This window comes from Lithobates pipiens, unplaced genomic scaffold (genome assembly GCF_037356315.1).
Source record: "Lithobates pipiens isolate NorthernLeopardFrog02 unplaced genomic scaffold, aLitPip1_a1.2 Scaffold_30, whole genome shotgun sequence".
NCBI classification, from domain to species: Eukaryota; Metazoa; Chordata; class Amphibia; order Anura; family Ranidae; genus Lithobates; species Lithobates pipiens.
Window position 1 is genome coordinate 160,614,083 of NW_027507791.1, and position 21,886 is coordinate 160,635,968.

At 45.5% G+C, this 21,886-nt stretch overlaps 1 protein-coding gene across 4 annotated transcripts in view; it reads left to right on the forward strand.

Moving 5' to 3' along the window:
* The window catches only part of ARG2 (arginase 2), an 823,867-nt gene that overhangs the window by 529,504 nt on the left and 272,477 nt on the right, over positions 1–21,886 (forward strand). For 3 of the 4 annotated variants that reach the window (XM_077465036.1, XM_077465037.1, XM_077465035.1), the window contains exon 6: positions 800–904. The exons of the other annotated variant lie outside the window; for it this stretch is intronic. In XM_077465036.1, the coding sequence (XP_077321162.1) occupies positions 800–904 (105 nt within the window). The remainder of the gene's footprint in view (positions 1–799; positions 905–21,886) is intronic. 4 annotated transcript variants of the gene reach the window in all.

Below are 21,886 nucleotides of genomic sequence, written 5' to 3' on the forward strand. Positions count from 1 at the left end.
CCATTGACCTATGGCTCCAAAAGGTAGAGGACATGTTTTCTGTACTGTATGTGTTGAAAAAACTGTTAATAAACAAAAATTTACAACAACAACAATTTAATTTCAAAGATACTGTTATTGGAGATATGATGTTGTACCACCAGTTTTGTTTTTCATAACCACTGTATGTTATGTTGAAAACTCTGTAACCTACCGGTCCATGTGGGCCTTGTTCCTGATATAAACAATAAAAAAAAAAAAAGAAAGTTTTTCCCTTCTATTCAAAGAGCCGCTGAGTTGCTCTGCTCCGTTCAGCAGCAGATCTATGAGCAGCACTATCAGATGTCAGTTTTTTTAACATCCATGCCCATTCAGTTTGTGTCTGCATTTAGACAGTGGACAGGGGCAGACTGGTGATGTGGGGGCAAATGGACTTGTGCACAATCAATCACAATTAGGTCTGGAGAAACAGAAAAGGACATCATGCTGCCCACAGAGCTTTATGCAGTTTCCGATCAGGTCTGCCTGATAAACAGACAGGCGGACCTGATCAGAAAGTCTGTGAAAGGACCCTAGGACTTGTTCAATCTGTCTTCTATGTCCTTCTGTATTACTTTCCTCACAACATACAGCAATCAGCCATTAAATGTGTATTTGTCTCTCCTAGATCAATATTGTGACACGAGAACAAGCAGGAGGTATACCTCACTTTAAAATTAAGGCCATCTATCTAAAGCAATTCCATATTAATAAAGCTGAAGAATGTTCACATTATTATATGCCATAGATCTCTAATAATAATATGAACTTGCCGTTTCAGATTTATTCTGAAGAAATATGACATCACATACTATTCAATGAGGCAAATTGATTGCATTGGAATACAGAAGGTTATGGAAAGATCTTTTGAGCAGCTATTGGGAAGGTATGTTTTTGAATAATGACTATACAACCTATAGATACCTTTTGGTTGGAAAATGTATTCACATTAGAAGTCATAAAAATATTAATGTAGTACACATGTAGTGGTAAACTTATTATTAGCATTTGCCACACATTGGCAATATAGGAGAGGTGCCCAGAAAGAAGGGGGTGTAAGGAAGGATAAAGGTCAGGTGCAGTGGTAAAAGTGGAAGTTTGTATGCAGGTGTGGTCCAGGGTCATCTCCAATGATAAAAATAGTGGCTGATTGGTGTGAGGATGCAGTGTTGGAAAGGTTTCAAGCGTGGTGGTGAGAAGGGGGATGCAGGCATGGGGACGTTTCTGGTGCAGCAGTGGTGAGGGGTTGGTTGCAGGCATCGTGGTGAGTGGCGCTTTGTGAAAAGCTGTAACTCCAAATGTAGTCCCACTGGCCAACAATAGAGGTCAGGTGGGGGTTTGGTAGAGTGAGCTGCCAGTCCAAAGATTACAGTGCCAGTGTAAGCTGCAGCAGAAGTCAGGGGTCAGAAGTGGGTGTGAATGGACAGTGCCAGAAATTAGAAAGACGTGCTATTGTAACACTTCACCTGCTACATGTACCACTCTTGGCCAAGTATGGCTGTTGTGGATGGCGCTGATTTACATTTTAATGCTATCGTGAATACATAACTGAGATCAGATTGTCTTGCAGAAGGACTATGCCATTTATCATGCTTTTAAGGAACAGGATGATTTTTTGTTTGTAGAATTACAACCACTTTAAGGAAAGTTACAGTTAACCTGCATGTAGGATAGGTACAGTATAGTCTCAGCACATATGCAAGGTAGATGTGGTTTAGATTGGTTTAGGTTGGGTATAATGTAGTATAGGTGCAGTCTAGGTTTTGATTGGGTATAATGTAGTATAGGTGCAGTCTAGGTTTTGATTAAGTGTGGTATAGAGTGCAGTATGGATTGGCATACTTGGTGTTCTGCTCTCAGTGGCTCAGACCTTGCTTGTAGTATCAGCAATGAGTGAATAGCCCTCTCATCAGTTCCCAGGATGCTGTGGTGAGCTTGTTGTAGAAGGGGCAGGGCCACCTCAGTCTCTCCCCAAAAACCTCCACTGATCAGCAGTTAGAAGCAAAGGGTGAGTAGATGCTCCAGTCTCCCTGTGTCAGTGGTGCACGTGCTGTGATGTGGGTGGTGCTGCACTGCCCCCGGTGCCCTCATTCCTATTCTCAGGCTTGGATCTCCACCGGTATGGTTTCCTGCTGGCAGGTGAATATCCAGACACAGGTTCTCTCTCTCTTTCTCTCTCTCTCTCTCTCTTTCTAACTCCATCAGTGCAAGGAGGAAAAACTTTTCTTTGCTGTTTTAATAAATAGCATCCCTCTACTCCTCCTACTGCACAGTGTGTGTTTGGATCTCTAGCATAAGGAGTCTGTTCGTCTTTTGATTCTGAATGGCTAAAGCAGGGGTTGGCAACTCCCAGCACATGTGCCAGACATGGCTCACAGCTGCATTGTGATGGAATGTGAAGGAAGCATGGTACACACTCCTTCCCGCAGATCAATAAAGCCACGGTTGAGTACAAAGAAGAGTGCACAGCTGCTTATCTTGCGCCTCAGATCCTGCCGGCCTCGAATCCTGCCCAGCTCAAGCTGCTTGCCTGCATAAAGGAGTGTTGGGTGTGTCCAGATCTAGGGAGTGATTCGCCCACCCCCCCTCCATGGATGCTGTTCCAGCCCAGTGCGTTCCTCCTCCCATCCCGCAGAGCACACAGGCTGGGCAGAGATGTGCAGGAGAGATATTTGCCCTGCCTGCACATAAATGAGATCAGATTGTTTTGCAGACAGGCTCCAGCTGCACAGAATTTAGCTGCCTGTTATATTATTGTTCTGACCTGTGAAAGCCCTAGATCAGAACAGCAGCACATCTGTAGTGGCAAGCTATACACTGCAGGTGGGGGCTGTGTCTGCAAAAGAATCCAATCTCAGCTATGTTCTGCGTGGGGATGAGAAACTCTGCTGAGTGTCCTTGTCACGAGGATCCTGCCAGCAATGGTCAGTCCGGACCTTCTGCCGCGCACCCGCGTGCTCGCGTCCGGGTGCGCGCATGTGTGCGCCTGTTGGCGCCAGGCGGGCTATTTAACTCAGTTGATCACATCCAGTTCTTGCTGTCTGATCTACAGCGTGCGAGCACCTTGATTCTGAGAACCTGCCTTCTGTGACCTGTTGACCCGGCTTGTTTATCTACTACTCCTGCTATCCGCCTGCATATGACCCCGGCCTGTCTGACTTCCCCTCTGCTTGATCCTTCGGTACTTCTGCTGCCTGCCCGTTTACCGACCTGGCTTGTCCGACCATCCACCTGCTTGATCCTTGGTACCTCCGCTGACTGCCTGACCTCCGACCCGGCTTGTCTGACTGCTCTGCTTCCAGCCTCCTGTTCCGGTGCTGTCTGCTGCTCTACCTCCAGTAGTGGTTCCAGCACCTACCTGAAGTCCGGTCTCTGCCAGAGTTCCTGCATTGGTGTCCTGGTCCAGCCTCTCCGCCTGCCGCTCTGCTTCAGATTCCTGCACCTGCCTGCTGATCCTGTTCCTTTCCGGTTCCAGCCATCCCCTGATTCAGCTGTTGATCCTGCCAGGCACTCGTGCCACTCTTGACTCTTGTGTTACCTGTATACACTACCAGGGCCCTTGAGTCGGAGCCACAAGAGAGGTCTCCTCCTGCAAGTCGGGCTCTACCACCAGGTACGTGACAGTATCAGACAGCCATGACCGAGCCCGCGCAGGGAGCCTCTCCCATGGACGAACTTTGTTTGCATCTGGCTGGCCTCACCCAGGTTGTTAAGAGTCTCCAGGAGGGATACACTCATTTGGAGGAAAAGGTCCAAGCCCTCACTTCACCCACAACCGCTCAGGGGCCTCTTCTGTCCGCTTCTGCCTCCAGCACCTCTTCTCCGACAGTGGTAATGTTGCCTCCCGAACCCAGGGTTCCCACGCCTGAAAAGTTTTCTGGAGAGCAAAGTAAATTCAGAGCATTCCGGAACTCTTGTGAACTGTACTTTGCCCTACAACCTCGCACCTTCTCACTTGAGGCCACCAAGGTGGGATTCGTGGTGTCCTTGCTCCTGGGAGATCCTCAAGCTTGGGCTCATCGTTTGCTGGAACAGAAAGCAGAGGTCCTAACTAACCTGACCACCTTCTTTGATACGATGGCCCAGCTCTACGAGGACCCTCAACTCTCCGCCACGGCCGAGGCCACCCTGCATACTCTTCAACAGGGGCGTAGGGCCGTAGAGGACTATGTCGCTGAGTTCCACCGTTGGAGTACAGATACGGACTGGAATGATGAGGCCCTTCATTACCAGTTTTGTATGGGGCTCTCAGACCCACTGAAAGATGAACTGGCTCGTGTGGGAGTCCCACAAACCCTGGATGCCCTGATTAATCTGGCCATTCAAATTGATCGACGGCTGAGGGAGTGAAGAGCTGAAAGAGGTGCTGGGTCTACTCGTCCCTCCTGGATGCTGCCTCGGGTGCCTAACTATTCTCATCCGGCTCCCACTCCTAGTCCTGTTCCGGCACCTGATACTTCCGAACCTATGCAGCTCGGAGTCCTTCGCCCTGCTCTCACAATGGAGGAACGCCAACGTCATCGGGTCAACAACTTGTGCCTTTACTGCGGGGAACCTGGGCACTATGTCAGGAACTGTCCTGCTAAGCTCCGTAAGTGCATGTCTGTCTCGTCTGGCTCTACTACTGCTTGGCTTAAGACCTCTTCTCACCTCGCCCTTTCTGTCTCGTTGCAGCTCCCAGGAAGGACTTTGCAGGTCCCCGCTATCATTGACTCGGGGGCTTGTAGCTGTTTCATGGACTCTGCTTTTGCCAGTAAACACCAAATTCCTTTGCTGTACAAGGCTCAAGGACTCTCTATCCACCTGGCCGATGGCTCAACAATAAAATCTGGACCAGTTACGCAAGAAACTACCCACCTTTCAGTTTCTGTCTCTAATCTGCATCAAGAACTGCTTCGCTTGGACATTATCCCATCTCCTTTGTTTCCAATCATTCTTGGCATGCCATGGTTGCTGGCCCATAACCCTGCTATAAACTGGGTGACCGGGGAGATCACATTTCTCTCTCCTTATTGCCAGCAGTACTGTCTCCTGAAGAATCCTGGCGAATCCTCTGCTTTACTATGTCTGGACTCTGATTCTGAACTTCGCCAAGCAGTTCCTGAAGTATATCATGACTACCTAGACGTCTTCAGTAAGAAGGGGGCGGAAACTCTGCTACCCCATCGGGCATATGACTGCCCCATTGAACTCCTTCCCAGAGCCGAGATTCCCTTTGGCAGGATCTTTCCACTGACCGAACTGGAACAGGAGACTCTGAAAATTTACATAGACGAAAACCTGAAGAAAGGCTTCATTCGACACTCCACTTCCCCAGCGGGTGCGGGCATCTTCTTTGTGGAAAAGAAAGACCATACCCTCCGGCCCTGCGTTGACTACAGAGAGTTAAATAAAATAACAGTAAAGAATCGATACCCGCTTCCTCTGGTACCAGAATTGTTTCAGAGACTGGGAACTGCCTCTACCTTCACTAAGCTGGATCTCAGAGGGGCCTACAATCTGGTTCGTATCAGAAGTGGGGATGAGTGGAAGACAGCTTTTCGTACCCGCTTTGGGCATTTTGAATACCTGCTGATGCCCTTCGGATTGTGCAATGCTCCCGCTACCTTTCAGTATTTCATTAATGATGTCTTCCGGGACTATTTAGACTTGTTTGTCATTGTCTACCTAGATGATATCCTCATTTTTTCCCCTTCTCTGGACTCTCACCACAAACATGTTAAATGTGTCCTGGACCGGCTCCGACAACACGGGCTATACGCCAAGGCTGAAAAATGTGCTTTTGAACAAGAAAGTATCTCATATCTGGGCCTAGTTATTTCTGTAGAAGGAATAAGGATGGATCCACAAAAGATTTCTGCAATTCTTGACTGGCCAGCTCCCACTGACAAAAAAGGGGTCCAACGTTTTGTTGGCTTCGCCAATTTTTACAGGAAATTTATCTAGGGGTTCTCCGCTATCATCTGCCCGATCACGCAACTAACCAAGCAAGGGGTGCGTTTTCATTGGTCCCCAGAAGCTCAAGCCGCCTTCGAGTCCCTCAAGAGACTGTTTACCTCCGCGGATGTCTTAAAACATCCCGATTCTTCTCTACCATTTGTCCTGGAGGTAGACGCCTCAGAAATCGCCGTTGGAGCTGTCCTCTCCCAACGACAAGGTACCAAAGCTTCACTTTTTCCAGTTGCCTTCTTTTCCCGAAAGCTGTCCCCCGCGGAGAGGAATTTATGACGTAGGTGATCGGGAATTACTGGCCATAAAATCTGCTTTGGAAGAATGGTGATACTTGTTAGAAGGAGCCGCTCATCCTATCCTGATCTACACAGATCACAAGAACCTGGAATACCTGAAGTCTGCAAAGAGGCTGAGACCGCGACAAGCCAGGTGGGCCCTGTTCTTTTCCAGGTTCTCATTCCATGTTACTTACCAGCCCGGTTCCAAGAACACGAAACCCGATGCCCTCTCTAGGATGTTTCACAAATCTGAAAAAACTTCGCCCCCTGACACTATCCTGGCCCCAGGGAACTTCCTCCTGCTACAGGAAGATCTGCTCTCGCGGTTGAAACAAGCTTCCATGGGGTCAGCACCCACCGTTGGAACAGAGTTACAGGTCAGGGATGGACTGTTTTGGTACGGAGGCAAAATCTTTGTACCTGAAGGCTTACGGGTGGCCATTCTCGAACTTTGCCATGACCATGCACTAGCAGGTCACTTTGGTGTCTACAAGACTGCTGATCTTGTCCAGCATACTTTTTGGTGGCCCCAAGTACTTAAGGACTGTAGGAGTTACGTGGTGTCCTGCACCACCTGTGCTCGGAACAAAACCCATAGGCCTTGGAAGATGTTGTCTATGGATTTCATTGTCGACCTACCCCCTGCAGCTGGGCATACTGCCATCTTTGTGGTGGTAGATCGGCTGTCTAAAATGGCCCATTTAATTCCAATGAAGGGTACCTCCTCTGCTTCCGAGACTGCCCAGATGTTTATCAGGGAAATAATTAGACTTCATGGAATCCCGACCAATATAGTTTCTGACCGCGGAGTGCAATTTACCTCACAGTTTTGGAAAGCGCTGTGTAAAGTCCTGGGAATTACGCTATCATTCTCCACCGCTTACCATCCTCAGACGAATGGTCAGACCAAGAGGACCAATCAGACCCTCGAGCAATACCTGCGTTGTTTTTCATCCTTCTCTCAAGATGACTGGGTCACACTGCTTCCTTTGGCCGAATTTGCTTATAACAATTCCATGCATTCTGCTACCAAGCAAAGTCAGTTTTTTGTTTATTATAGTTTTCATCCAGCTTTCCTTCCTAATTCCATTCCTGAATGTTCTGTGCCAGCAGTCTTGGAAACTATACATTTTTTCTCCTCGAACAACCAATTATTACAGAAGACCATGGCAAGATCCCAGGAGCAGAATAAGGAAGTGTTCGACAGGAAGAAGCGGGGTGAATTGTTGCTCGAACCGGGTGACCGTATATGGTTGTCCTCTGCAAACCTTAGATTGTCTTGTCCTTCCAGGAAATTGGGCCCCAAATTCCTGGGCCCTTTTCCTGTGAAGAGGAGAATTAACGAGGTGGCTTATGAGCTGGAGCTCCCGGACTGTAATAGTGGATGGGGAGGAAGAATTTGAAGTTGAAGCTATCCTGGATTGTAGGAAAAGGAATAATCAAGCTTAATTTTTAATTAAATGGAAAGGCTATGGCTCGGAGGAGAATTCTTGGGAGCCTGTGGAGAATATCCATGCAAAGACTTTAATCCAAGCTTTCAGAAGATTGCACCCTGAAAGATGGGCCCGGTTGGGCATCCGGAGGCTGCCCCTTGAGGGGGGGCAATATCACGAGGATCCTGCCAGCAATGGTCAGCCCGGACCTTCCGCCGCGCACCCGCGTTCGTGTCCGTGTGCGGGTGCGCGCGGGTGCACGCGCGCGGTCGTGCGCGTGTGTGCGTCTGTTGGCGCCAGGCGGGCTATTTAACTCAGTTGGTCACATCCAGTTCTTGCTGTCTGATCTACAGCGTGCGAGTACCTTGATTCTGAGAACCTGCCTTCTGTGACCTGTTGAACCGGCTTTTTTATCTACTACTCCTGCTATCCGCCTGCATCTGACCCCGGCCTGTCTGACTTCCTCTCTGCTTGATCCTTCGGTACTTCTACTGCCTGCCCGTTTACCGACCCGGCTCGTCTGACCATCCACCTGCTTGATCCTTGGTACCTCCGCTGACTGCCTGACCTCCGACCCGCCTTGTCTGACTGCTCTGCTTCCAGCCTCCTGTTCCGGTGCTGTCTGCTGCTCTACCTCCAGTAGTGGTTCCAGCACCTACCTGAAGTCCGGTCTCTGCCAGAGTTCCTGCATTGGTGTCCTGGTCCAGCCTCTCCGCCTGCTGCTCTGCTTCAGCTTCCTGCACCTGACTGCTGATCCTTTCCGGTTCCAGCCATCCCCTGATTCAGATGTTGATCCTGCCAGGCACTCGTGCCACTCTTGACTCTTGTGTTACCTGTATACACTACCAGGGCCCTTGAGTCGGAGCCGCAAGAGAGGTCTCCTCCTGCAAGTCAGGCTCTACCACCAGGTACGTGACAATCCTGCTAGCAGTGACCTTTGGCCTCTGCCCTGCTGGCCCCTATCCACCACCATGTTGACCCCATCATCTGCCCTGCTGACTCCTCTTCTCTGCTCTGCAGAACCCCTGCACACTGCCCAGGTGACATCTGTCCTATAGCCTGACTGACCCCTGTCCTCCACCCTGCAGGCCCCTGTTCTCCACCCTGCTTACCTTTGCCTTAAAACAGGCACCAAACCAGATAGTTAAAGCAAACTTAATATATTGTCACCCAATATGGTTGGTAACTATACAAGTATAAAATGAATTAATAATGGTAATACAATTCGGCATACAAAGTGATTAACAGTAAGGACTAGGCATAAAAAGGTTAATTAATCACTTAAAAAACACACAACTTGCTGGGGCAGATCATGTTAGACTAATCTGATTATATTTTTTGACTATATCATTAATGTTTTGGACCAGGGTGGTGCTGTGGACAAGCCTATCTTGATTTCAGCAAGGCATTTGATACAGTTCCACCTAATGATCTAATACAAAAGTTGTACAAGCCTTAACCTTGGGAAAAATAATACCTTGCCAGTGCACAACACTGTAGTATTGTGTATAGTGTAGTATAGTGTTGGCCAGCACTATAGAGTAGGGATGAGCTTTCTGTTCGGGTCGACCATGAGTTTGATTCGAACATTGGCTGTTCGTCAATTCATTAAAAAACGAACATTATGGGCCATTCGACCCAAATTCGAGCTGCGCGCAACGGCCCATAATGCACTGCCGGAGTGCAGTGCATTGTTGTCTGATGATTGGCCAAGCATGCACTATGACCCGCATGCTTTGGCCAATCACAGCGCTGTCAGCAAAGAGAGCCATAATTGGCCAAAAGCAGGGTGCCTTTGGCCAATTATGGCTCAGGGGGTTAGGTCCACACCCCACACTATATAAGGTCATCACGTCAGCCGCGTGTAGTGTGTTGCTGGCGTTGACCGAGAGAGTGTCATTTCATTTAGATTGAGCAGGCAGGTGATTCAGTTAGCTGCAGTGTTATATATATATATATATATATATATATATATATATATATATATATATATATATATACACACGCACACACATACACTGTATCCAGTTTAGCTAGATCTGACTGCAGTCCGTTCCTGGTGTACTCTTTCCAATATGCTTCAGGCAGGTGATTCAGTTACCTGCAGTGTATTTTATATTATATATATATATATATATATATATATATATATATATATATAAAAGAAGGCCAGTATGGTGGCCTGAATTTATGGGAGGAGCCCGGGGGGTATTTAACCAGCCCACTCGCCTGTGGTCTTTGTCGGTTTTCTGTGCGCGATATCTGTTACGTCACTAGGCTGACTATTTGAGATTAAGCGTTTGTGAGTTCCCATATTCCTGAGTTTCATATTCTTGAGTTCCGTGTCTGTGAGTTCCGTGTTTGTAAGTTGCCATCTTTCGAGATTTCAAAGCACTCGTTATCGAGTCTCAGTTGTCGTACAACGTATCTGGTTCGGCTGTCGCAGGTAGGGCTTCGGCTTACGTTTTAATTTTTCACGCTTTGCAAATTACCATGTCACTAAACTGTGATATCCAAAACTCACCAATTACTCACAACATTTCACGTAACCGTAACATATACTTTTCATTTGCACCGTCGTATTTGCATAACCAAACACCGTTGTTACCATGCGTCACAAGATCAATCGCTGTCGCTCGCTTGTGACATACCGGTTGATGCCACATCAGGCATTCATTTCGTAAACATTTCAATCTGGTGTGAAAAAATAAGTAAAGTTGTGCTATGGACTAAACCCGTAACGGGGATTGGTAAAAGCTGCCTCTACTTAATACCTCCTCCCAAGATTGGGGGGAGGATAATGTGACTAAGAATGAAGGGGAGTAGATATTGGCGCTATACCTGAAACATATATATCATGATAAAACACTGTGCACAACCCAAAATTAAATTTGATTTAGATCCTTAGGTATGTGCAACTCTATATGAAAAGAATAACCTAAGCCCTTGTACACATGGTCGGAGATTCCGACAACCAAATCCGTCTGAGTTACTCCGACGGATTAATTCCGGACGAGGTCCGAAAGTGATGTTGCATACACATGGTCAAACTAAGTTGTCGGATTTCCAGTTGCCAAGAACACGGTGACGTAAGCCGCATACGAAGGGCCTAGAAAAGGGAAGTTCAGCACCATGTCCGGCACCCTTTGGGCTCCTTCTGCTGATCTCGTGTGTATCGCGTGTTAGTAGATTTGCGCTTTTCAGATTTGTGCTTCAGTTCGATACTGCTCTTCAGTTTCTGCTTGTCTTTGCGTATCTGATAATCAGTGCGTGTAGTCAGTAAGCATTCGTTTCTAATTGTGGACTGTATCTTGGTATAGTACGCTTTGGTTTGCATTGCTTATTGTCTGCTTGCTTCTGCTATTCAGGTCGTTCTTTCAGGCATTGCTGTTTATCGGTGCTTTCTGTTGTCCGTTCTGACCAGCCGACCGTTTTCAAACCATATTTTTTCTACGTACTCGTCGTAGAGTTTGTGCTGTGCAGGGGCTTCGTGTTGGGGTTGACACAAGCCCGGTCCATGAACAGGGAGGCGAGGCGTTTGTGGACCAAGAATTGGTTGCGCCAGCGTGACCAGTTCTCGCACATGCCTTTGCCCCGTGAGATCAGGGAGATTATCTCCGGATGACGGACCCCGTTTTTCACCGTCTGCTGGCTTTGCTGTCCCCTTATCACCAGGCAGGATACGTGCATGCGGCAAGCCATCACTCCGGAGCAGAGGCTCATCGCCACGTTGCGCTACTTGGCGAAAGGGAGAAGCCTTCAGGACCTCAAGTTCTCCACAGGCATCTCCCCCCAGGCTCTGGGGATCATTATTCCAGAGACCTGTTCTGCCATCATTCAGGTCCTGCAGAAGGACTATATGAAGGTAAGTTTTATCCTTTAACATCACATTCTATGTATTTCATGATTGCTAATGTATTACATTTCTTTCCTAATTCCTTAATTACCATCATTACAATATGCTCTAATTCATATGCTCTGCCCCTTTGTCCTCATGCATATTTGCCTCACTAACTTCCCCACCATGCTCTTCTTGGCCCATAAAACTATAGTCTAGTCACTTACCAATGTCTTTTGTCAGCTCCATAGTATTGCTTTCCCCTAAACACCCCCTAAAATGTCTACAAATGTTATGTGTGTGCTTCAATTCATGCAAAGTGCCTTTTTTTTTTTTCGGTTGTGCTCATTAGATGACTCTGATAAGGGGACCTTATACTTTAGGCTTTAAATACTCATATACTGATCTTGGCCAAAAATGTCGGTGTCTAATTTGCTTGCAATGTTGATTTGCAAAATTACTAATTTTTTGTCTTGTTTCACTCCACAGATTCCTTCAACGCCACAGGAATGGCAGACTGTGGCCTCCCACTTTGCCAGTCGTTGGGACTTTCCCAATTGTGGAGGTGCAATTGATGGGAAACACGTCCACATCGTCCCACCACCCAACTCGGGGTCGTACTATTTTAACTACAAGGGGTTTAATAGTATCGTGATGTTGGCGGTGGTGTCTGCGATCTATGACTTCTTGTATGACTTCTTGTATGTGGACGTGGGGCAAAATGGCCGGATGTCGGATGGTGGAGTGTTCTCACGGACGGAGTTCTACTGGCGTCTCCAGAGTGGCAGTCTGGGCTTGCCACCCCCAGAAGAGAATCAGGAAGGACTTTGTCGTGGATGAGGCGTTTGCCCTGGCAAACCATCTGATGCGGCCTTTGCCGATGAGGACCCTCACCCCGGACCAGAGGATTTTTAATTTCCGGCTGTCCAGAGCCAGAAGGGTGGTGGAGAACACTTTTGGAATACTGGCCAGCCGGTTCCGCCTTTTTTTAACGCCTATCCACATGGCAGAATACAAAATCAATCACATTGTGCTGACCTGCTGTGTTCTGCACAATTTCCTTAAAAGACATACTGCAAACTATGCGGTCTCAGTTGTCTAAGATGCAGACTTGCTTGAAAATGAGAACCTCACGGGCCTTGAAGCTGCTCGTCCTGGCTTGCCCCCCCAAAGCGCCCGTGAGATCAGAAACCAATACATGGAATACTTTGTGGGTAGGGGGGCCATTGATATGTCAGACAATGTCTGAGCGGCATTTTTGGAATACATTTTTCTTTGAAACTCCAATAATCTTTGTTTTCATTTACTGCTTGGCTTGGTTTTTGGTGTCTGCTAGGTAAATTTATGTATTTTCCTGTTGTGCCTTTTTCTACAACAGTGCAAACCCAAGTTCTGAGAGAGATGAGGGGACAGTCTCTTCTTCAGATAAGCTTATTATGTTGTGGGTCTGCTACACACACTCCTTGTTTTTGTTAACTAATGTATGTAGTGCATTACTGACCAAAATCTTGCTAATTTTCAGCACCATGACAGAAATATGTGGGCTCAGGAAAATGGCATGATTGTGAAAATTTACACATCACTGTGGGTGTTATTTACTAAAGGCACATCCACTATTCACTACAAGTGCACTGCAAAAGTACACCTGAAACTGCACTAAGTGGAGCTGCCTTTAGTAAATAACACCCATTGCCACAGAAACCAACAATTTTACTCCAAATACTGCTTTTGCACATTAAAAAAGGAAGCCACACATTGTTGATAATTTCACTTTTTAATCAAAGCACATTCACATGTGAGTTTAGAAAAGGGTTTTACAACAAACCTGGTGTTTTTGTGTAAACAGGCATGTATCAAAGCATAACATACAGAACACAGGCACTTACAAAGTTCAACTTTGAAAAGTGAAGACAATATCAGACATGAGTATGTACAAACTGGGCTGATATTGCCTTCATCACATGGGGTGTCACCCCTGGAAAATCCAAATTTGGAAGATGCACACAGTGTGTCAACATGTGCTATCTCCCATCATGGGGGATCAATGTACATGTTTTGGGGCTGCAACCCCTTCATCTCAGCCACTTTCCACAAAACACGTACATTGATCCCCCATGATGGGAGATAGCGCATGTTGACACTCTGTGCATCTTCCAGATTTTGAGTTTTGTAAAAGACAAAAGTTGTTGTTTAAAAGCAAAAAAAATAAAACCCTAGCTAGTTTGGGGTGTTTCACACACTCCCCAAAACATCAATGATGTTCTTCATTTTATTTTTAACATCATTGATGTTTTGCTGTATATTTTCCAAATCCCCATTGCACCCCATTATCTCCCCAATCAGGATCTTGGCACTTTCACTGGTAAAATGTGATTCTTCTTCCACATCACCTTTAAAACAAAGCAAAAAAACACACCATGTATTATAAATATTATGACATACATTGATGAGCTTACCGGAAGCTGTGTTCTCCGACACTCACCTGTTGTGGTGACAATTTGTCCAACTTCAACGATCTCTCCTTCCTCCTCCTCCTCCTGCTCCTCTGCTTCTGGTGTTGGAATTTTGCCTTCTTTGGGACGGGTGGGTTCCCTGGTGTCCTCAGACTTCCCGAGTCTTCTCTCCCCTATGAGAATGTAAAAAGGGAATAATTAGCACACAGAGGGCAGAAATAGGAATATGAAACATTGCTTGGAAGTGTTGTACTATTGTGTTTTTTGGCTGAGTTCAAAGGTGAGAACATTTTTGTGGACACTTTGTTAAGCTGGAATACTTACCTGCAGAACGATGTTTCTTACGAACGAATGAAACCATGAACTTGAAAGTGGCCATTTTAAACTGCACAACGTGAAATCAAAGCACATGGAGCAGTATGCAAGCAAGAATAATCATATGAACACACGACGACTACTTACTTTTTTGAAGAACACGCTTGATCCTTCTGTACTGATCGTGCTCCCTCAGTTTCAGGTCTGACCAGCGTTTTCTCAGTTGATCCTTGGATCGGCGTACCCCAAAATTCTTCTGAAGACTCTTCACAACTTTAGTCATGATCTTGGCCTTTCTGATATTTGGGTTTGGGTAAGGTCCATACTTCCCATCATAGTCGGTCCTGTTCAATATGTCCACCATCTCCAACATCTCTACAAAAGACATATTTGAGGCCTTAAATCTTCTCTTCCTGGATCGGGACGTTTCAGGCTCCGGGCTTTCCTCACCCTCCTCCTCGTTAGTGGAACTCTGATTGCGCACATGCGTTCTCTCCGCCATGTGCTCTCGCCACTGCGCCGAAAGCGAAGGGGCGGGGAATAGTCTAGAAAGAACGTCAGGGGCGGGTGGAGTTTCACGCATGCACACTGTATATAAAACGCAACACGCGTGTGTCGTCCGTACGATCTGTGAACAGAGTGAGGAGCTGACGTGACGATCGTGCAAACGAAGGTAACATTTTGAACTTGGTACATCACTAGACTAGACTGCTTCTATCTAGGCCTATGTTGGGACAAGATTAGGAGGGTTTATCATGGCATTATTAGTATTTTAGGGTTTGTCTTGTGTTGTGTCTTGCAGACAAGATGGATCCCTTCAAAAACGCCAATTTTATGGGGCTATTCCTTGAAGTGTACAGGGAGCTGCCCTGCCTGTGGCAGATCAACAACCCGTTTTATCAGGACTGAAGAAAGAGGAAGGCAGCGCTGGAGAAACTTCTTTCTTTGGTGCGGATCATGGTCCCCACGGCAGACATGGCCTATGTGAAGATGAAAATTGGTGCCATGAAGATTACATATCTCAGGGAGAGAAAGAAGCACCTGGAGTCCTTGAGATCAGGAGATCCAGATGCCATTTATTACCCCAGGATGGTTTACTTCGAGAGGCTGCATTTTCTGGTAGACCAGGGGGAACCCAGGCCACCACTCGACCGTCTTCCTTAAAGGCTTCCTTCACCCCCAGCTGAGGCTTCCAACGTCCAACCTGGGCCTTCCAGGCAACAACATGTGGTGGGGCCCAGCTTGAGGCAGGTATTGCATTGTTGAACATATTTCTTGTCGTACATTTAATGATGTTAACTAGATGTTATTATTGATCAGTAAGTTGTGATTTAACAAAGTGGTTTACATATCAATAGACAGTAGTGACCAAAAATGATTGGGACAAGAATGAAAAATGCTGGGCTCAGAATTCTATTTGGTAACATTCATTTTGCAACAGTCATGAGCTAAAAATGGTGTGATTGATGAGCAAAAAACTAAAACTATGTCCCATTTTCATACACAGGAAGACCTCAGCCGGGGGGAGGCTGTGGCAAGTGGCAGCCAGGAGGTCGACCAACGCCCTCCTTCTCCTCCTCTTGCCACAACTACAGGAGCCCAGCCACAGCCTGGAAGGATGCCTGGCGGGAAGTGCCTAAGGAAGACGAGAGAGTGATGGCCTGGGTTCAGTCTGGTCTGACAGAAGATGCAGCCTCTTGAAGAACCACATCCTGGGGACATAGATGGCATCTGCTTTTCCTGATCTCTAGGACTTCTGGACCAGACTGCTCTCCCTGAGATATGTACTCCTCAGGCCACCAATTTTTCTTTTTCTAATTAGTTCATGTCTGCCCTGGGGGCCAAAGGCTTCGCCAAATTGACAAGTTTATCCAGCGCTGCCTTCCTCTTTTTAGTTGTTTGAGACCTAAATAAAGGTTTTTTTTTGTTTGAAGAAATACTTGCGTATATGTTTTATTTCAAAAAGGACAGTTTATTTGTGAGCAGGCAGGTACGTTTCAAAAATACAAAGTGAAATGAATAACAAGGGGCACCAACACTAAACAACCTCCTGTAGATTAAAAAAGAAAAAGAAAATATAAAAAAGATAATAATGTTGTTGTGGTAAGTTGACACACAAAACACACCCCAAAAAATACAAAGATGAGCAAACTGTCAAAAAAGGAGATGTTTATGAAAAAAAAACAAACACAAAATTCACCCAATAAATAAATAAATAAATAAAGAAATAAAAATGTGTAGATGTGACGATTTAAAAAATTGTATTGCTGAAATTAGTAAAAAAAGACTCAGGAAATACGTTCGGGAGAAGTGTGTGTGACTTGAGCATCAAAAGAAGTTCATTCTTGCAGCATTGTAAAGAACAAGAGAATGCGCTTCATGAAAGAATTTTTAACATTGCAGCGTGACGAATGTGCTATATCGATTATGAGCAGTAATTTTACCTGAGCGAGCGCTTCCGTGTCCGAATTTGATTGTGAGCATGCGTGGCACCTTGTCCGTCGGAGTAGGCTACACATGATCGGAGTATGTCCGATCGGAGCATTTTGTCGGAAAGTTTTACCGGCAAGTTGGAAAACTTGGTCCGTCGGATACTCCGACGTAAACAGTCCGATGCAGACCACACACAGTCGGAATATCCGACATAACGCTCCGATCAGAAACATTCCGTCGGAATCTCCGACCGTGTGTACAAGGGCTAAGTGTGATACAGAAATTTTGTGCATGTAGCTTGGGAAAAATTATTTCAGTGAAAAATCGTGATGCAATTAATAAAAAAAATAAAAAATTGTATGTATGTATATATATATATATATATATATATATATATATATATATATATATATATATATATATATATATATATATATATACCTACTTATACACACACACATGATCTATGTACCTAAAACCCCAAAAAACATACATAAAACTTTGTGGTGCCAAATAATACCAAATGGTACCAATGCAAAGTGCTTAAATTGACAGTTACAAATAATATATATCAATGCTTATACATATAATAAAGTGCCAAAAAATAAATAAATAAATACTGCTTGTACATATAATAGAGTGCCAAAAATAAATAAATAAAATGTGATGATCAAAAAAAGTGTCACAATCAAAATGATTATATGAGTTCAATTAAAAGATGGTTATTAAAAAGTCCCACATAAGGATAGGGAAATGTGACTAGTGCAGGAGTGCTTGATATCCTCAATAGAGAAAAAACTTCCCCGGTGCGCTTCTCAGTGATTTGATAATGTGGTTGCCCTCGCCAGAAATCTTACCTCCGTTGGGGTGGATACACCTCCAATGTATAAGCCACTGTGCTGCTGTCTGGCGTTGGCTGGTTTTGCGCTGGGAGATGTTCGCTCTTCCAATCGTGTTATGTCCCCATTTATATATATATATATATATATATATATATATATATTGGGAAAAGAGACACATCCATGATGTAGTACGTAATAAAAGTATACTTTATTGAAGAAAGAAAACCTACTCACATGTCGTTGATAAAAGATTGCTTGTTTGTTTACAATTGCCACTGGCCGCTGTTAGCTATGTGGAAGATGCACGTAATGTGGCCACTCCCTACGCGTTTCATTAGAGTGGCGTCTTCTGGAGTGGCCATATTGGTGCACCTTCCAGTTTAAATAGGGTGCAGTGCTCCACCACGCTTGCATAGAACTGAGGCGCCATTTTGATTACGGGAATACCAACCCTGTCTATCCTATTGCCCTCAACCTCCGCTATAAGTGTCGTAACAGGCACCATTTTGATTGAGGGAATGCCAGCCCCATCTATTCTACTGATCTTTAACCTCCGTATTAGATGCCAGTAATGTTAATGTTGATAGTGGTTCACATTAGCCAATCTCCATAATCTAGTTCCATGGGGTCGAATAGAACGTGGAGCGCTGCAGCCCATTTGAAAAAAAGACCAATTTCCTATTCGGCATCACTAAAATTGAATATTCCTATTACATTATATTATTTATTATTTTTTATTTTTCTACTTCATTTATTTTTTTGTTTTTTGTTTTGTTATTTGTTTTGTTTCTGGCTTCTACTTGCAATCCTTATTGCATTTTTAGTCTATTATTTGGATAATAAATTTTTTTGTAGTAATGTGTTTTAGCAATTACACAATTTTTATATTCTGATGTAATAGGAATATTAAATTTTAGTGATGTCGAATAGGAAACTGGTCTTTTTTCAAATGGGCTGCAGCGCTCCACGTTCTAGTAGACCCCATGGAACTAGATTATGGGGATTGGCTAACGTGAACCACCATCCTCCCGTAACATTACTGGCATCCAATACGGAGTTTAAAGATCAGTAGAATAGATGGGGCTGGCATTCCCTCAATCAAAATGGCGCCTGTTACGACACTTATAGCGGAGGTTGAGGGCAATAGGATAGACAGGGTTGGTATTCCCGTAATCAAAATGGCGCCTCGGTTCTACGCAAGCGTGGTGGAGCACTGCACCCTATTTAAACTGGAAGGTGCACTAATATGGCAGCTCCAGAAGACGTCACTCTGACGAAACGTGTAGGGCGTGGCCACATTACGCGCATCGCCCACATAGCCAACAGCGGCCAGTGGCAATTGTAAACAAACAAGCGATCTTTTATCAACTACATGTGAGTAGGTTTTCTTTCTTCAATAAAGTATACTTTTATTACGTACTACACCATGGATGTGTCTCTTTTCCCAATATATATATATATATAAATGGGGACATAACACGATTGGAAGAGCGAACACTTTTTTTGATCATCACATTTTATTTATTTATTTGTGGCACTCTATTATATGTACAAGCAGTATTTATTTATTTCTTTTTTGGCACTTTATTATATGTATAAGCATTGATATATATTATTTATAACTGTCAATTGTCAATTGGCACTATTTGGCACCACAACGTTTTATGTATTTTTTGGGGGTTTTAGGCACATAGAGCATATGTGTGTGTATAAGTAGGTATATATATATATATATATATATATATATATATATATATATATATACATACAATTTTATTTTTATTTTTTAATTGCATCATGATTTTTCACTGAAGTAATTTTTCCCAAGCTACATGCGCACAATTTCTGTATCAAGCTTAGGTTATTTTTTTCATACAGAGTTGCACATACCTAAGGATCTAAATCTAATTTAATTTTGGGTTGTGCACAGTGTTTTATCACGATATAGATGTTTCAGGTATAGCACCAATATCTACTCCCCTTCATTCTTATTTCGCTCCGGTGTGCCCAGTTTTCGACCTCATTTCAGTACATGCTCCATAGACAGATTCACTGATTCACATGTCACCGTACCTAGGGCATTAGAACACCAGAACATGTCCCAGGCCAGCAGTAAAGATCTCATGGCCCCTCTGTCCCCCTCTCCAGTTTCAGAGAGTGACAGTGTACAGTCACTCAGGGGATGGACCATCCCAAAGTTGACCGCAGAGCTGAGGCGTAGACGGATGCCCTTTCCCGCTACAGCTAGGAAAGCCGAGCTCTTCAAGTTTCTCTTTCCTCCACCAGCCACAGTAGGACCCAGCACCCAGCAGGAGTCCCTTGATTCCATTTCATCAGCCATATCTCCGCTGCACACCTTAGTGTTATCTTTGACCACTTCAGTTTCAGAGGTTCAGGCCAGAGTGGCACTCCTGGAGACCCGCCCAGCTGTTACTGTCCCCGACCCTACCGTAGTCCAGGCTGTAACAACCCCTTTTACAGGTACCACAGGGTGGAGTCCCGTTGTGTACCCATCCCATTTGGTTCCGGCCAACATCAGGAGAAACATCCTGTATGGTAGGGACATCAACCTTGCCTCCTTGCTTATTTCCATGCACGATTTGGTGGAGAATAAAGCCTCCACTTGGGGTGATGTATCTGTAGTCCTTAAGGCCAAGGACCCCAGGCTCAATCGGACGTTATTAGTACCAGAGTTCACACTGGCCTTCGGCGTGTTGAGGAACGTTATATGTTCAGTCTCTCCCGGCAGAAGAGCTGGATCTATACCTCCATACTGTGGTGGACTTGGGCTACAATTATGGGGGGTTTGATTTTTATGACTACCACCGCTCCTTCTCCGCCAAAGCAGCAGCCAGGTTCTTACAGTTTCAGACAACCACAAATTGGAGTCTGATGGACACGGAGCTCTTCTGTCACCACTTTGCTGGCTTATGCTCACCGTTGTGCGCAATTTGCCAATCTGCTACCCACACTGCCACTTGGTGCGCAAACACGACAACCCCTTCGAAAGTCCCTCTACCTCCGGTGCAGTTCAGGGCCAGCAGGCCCCTGCACGTATGCCCCAGATGAATGCTCTACATCTGCACCTTATGCCAGAAGGCACATTCTAGAATCCTGTGCGAAGTCAAGCAGATGAAAAAGGCATGACTAAACTGGGTCAATGTCACATGGCTCAGCTTCTACCTTTCCACACACCACACACCTACCTTTTCCAAGGTTTCAAAGAAGGGTTCCACACTGGCCTCATTTCTGTGCCTCACACTACCACTGAGTGCAGGAATCTTCATTCAGCGGCCACCGATGAGAAGGCCATAGACCAGCTCCTACAGACCGAGTTAGACTGGGACTTTGATAGGCCCTTTCACTCAACCCCCGTTCAATACCTTGAGAGTCAGCCCTATTGGACTTGTCAAGGGCAAGTTCTCCAATAAATTACGTCTGGTGTATGATTTGTCTGCGCCTCATTCTTCCCCCATCCCCAGTCTTAATTCACTCATCCCCTCCATAGAATTCTCCCTCAAATACGCCTTCTTGGATATGGCGATCCAAGCGATACTTACAGCAGGTACCTGGCTCTGCAAAGCCAATATCTCAGATGCCTTTAAACTCCTACCCATCCAACCATCCCTTTGGTGCTGGCATGGAATCAAATGGAAAGAGGCATATTATTTTGCCACCAAGTTGACCTTCAGGTTAAAGAGTAGCCCCTGGCTATTTGATACATTTGCGCAGTCTCTCACCTGGATTCTGTTGCACAAAGCTTTTTATTAATAGGGGACCTTGACAGACTAAGGATTGTGTTTAAAAACCTTAACGTTCCCATCGCTGAACACAAAGTCCAGCACATATGATCACATTCCTTGGAATTAATCTGGACACCTGCGCCATGTAGGCCAGCCTCCCCCCAGACAAACTGACCCGCATTAGGTCGGTCCTCTGAGGCTTTACCCACACCAGAGGGTGCACCAAGAAACAGCTGCAATCCCTCCTAAGGATGCTTAACTTTGCCATGTGCATCATCCCACAGGGCCGCTCCTTCGTGTCCCACCTACTGGTGTTCCTTTCCCATACGCAAGATCCCGACCAGATTCTTGACACCGCAGCAGTAACGGACCTCTCCATGTGGGAGGAGTTCCTTTTCACCTGGAATGGCATATCCTTATTCATTCCCACCGTATCTTCCCAGTCACCCCAGGTAGTGAGAGATGCTGTGGCATCCACAGTTGCAATTTTTGGCCATCTCTGGTATGCAGGACCTTGGCCGCCACAGATACTAGCAATACCTGGCTTCACCAGAAGATCTTCCCTCATTGAGCTTTATCCC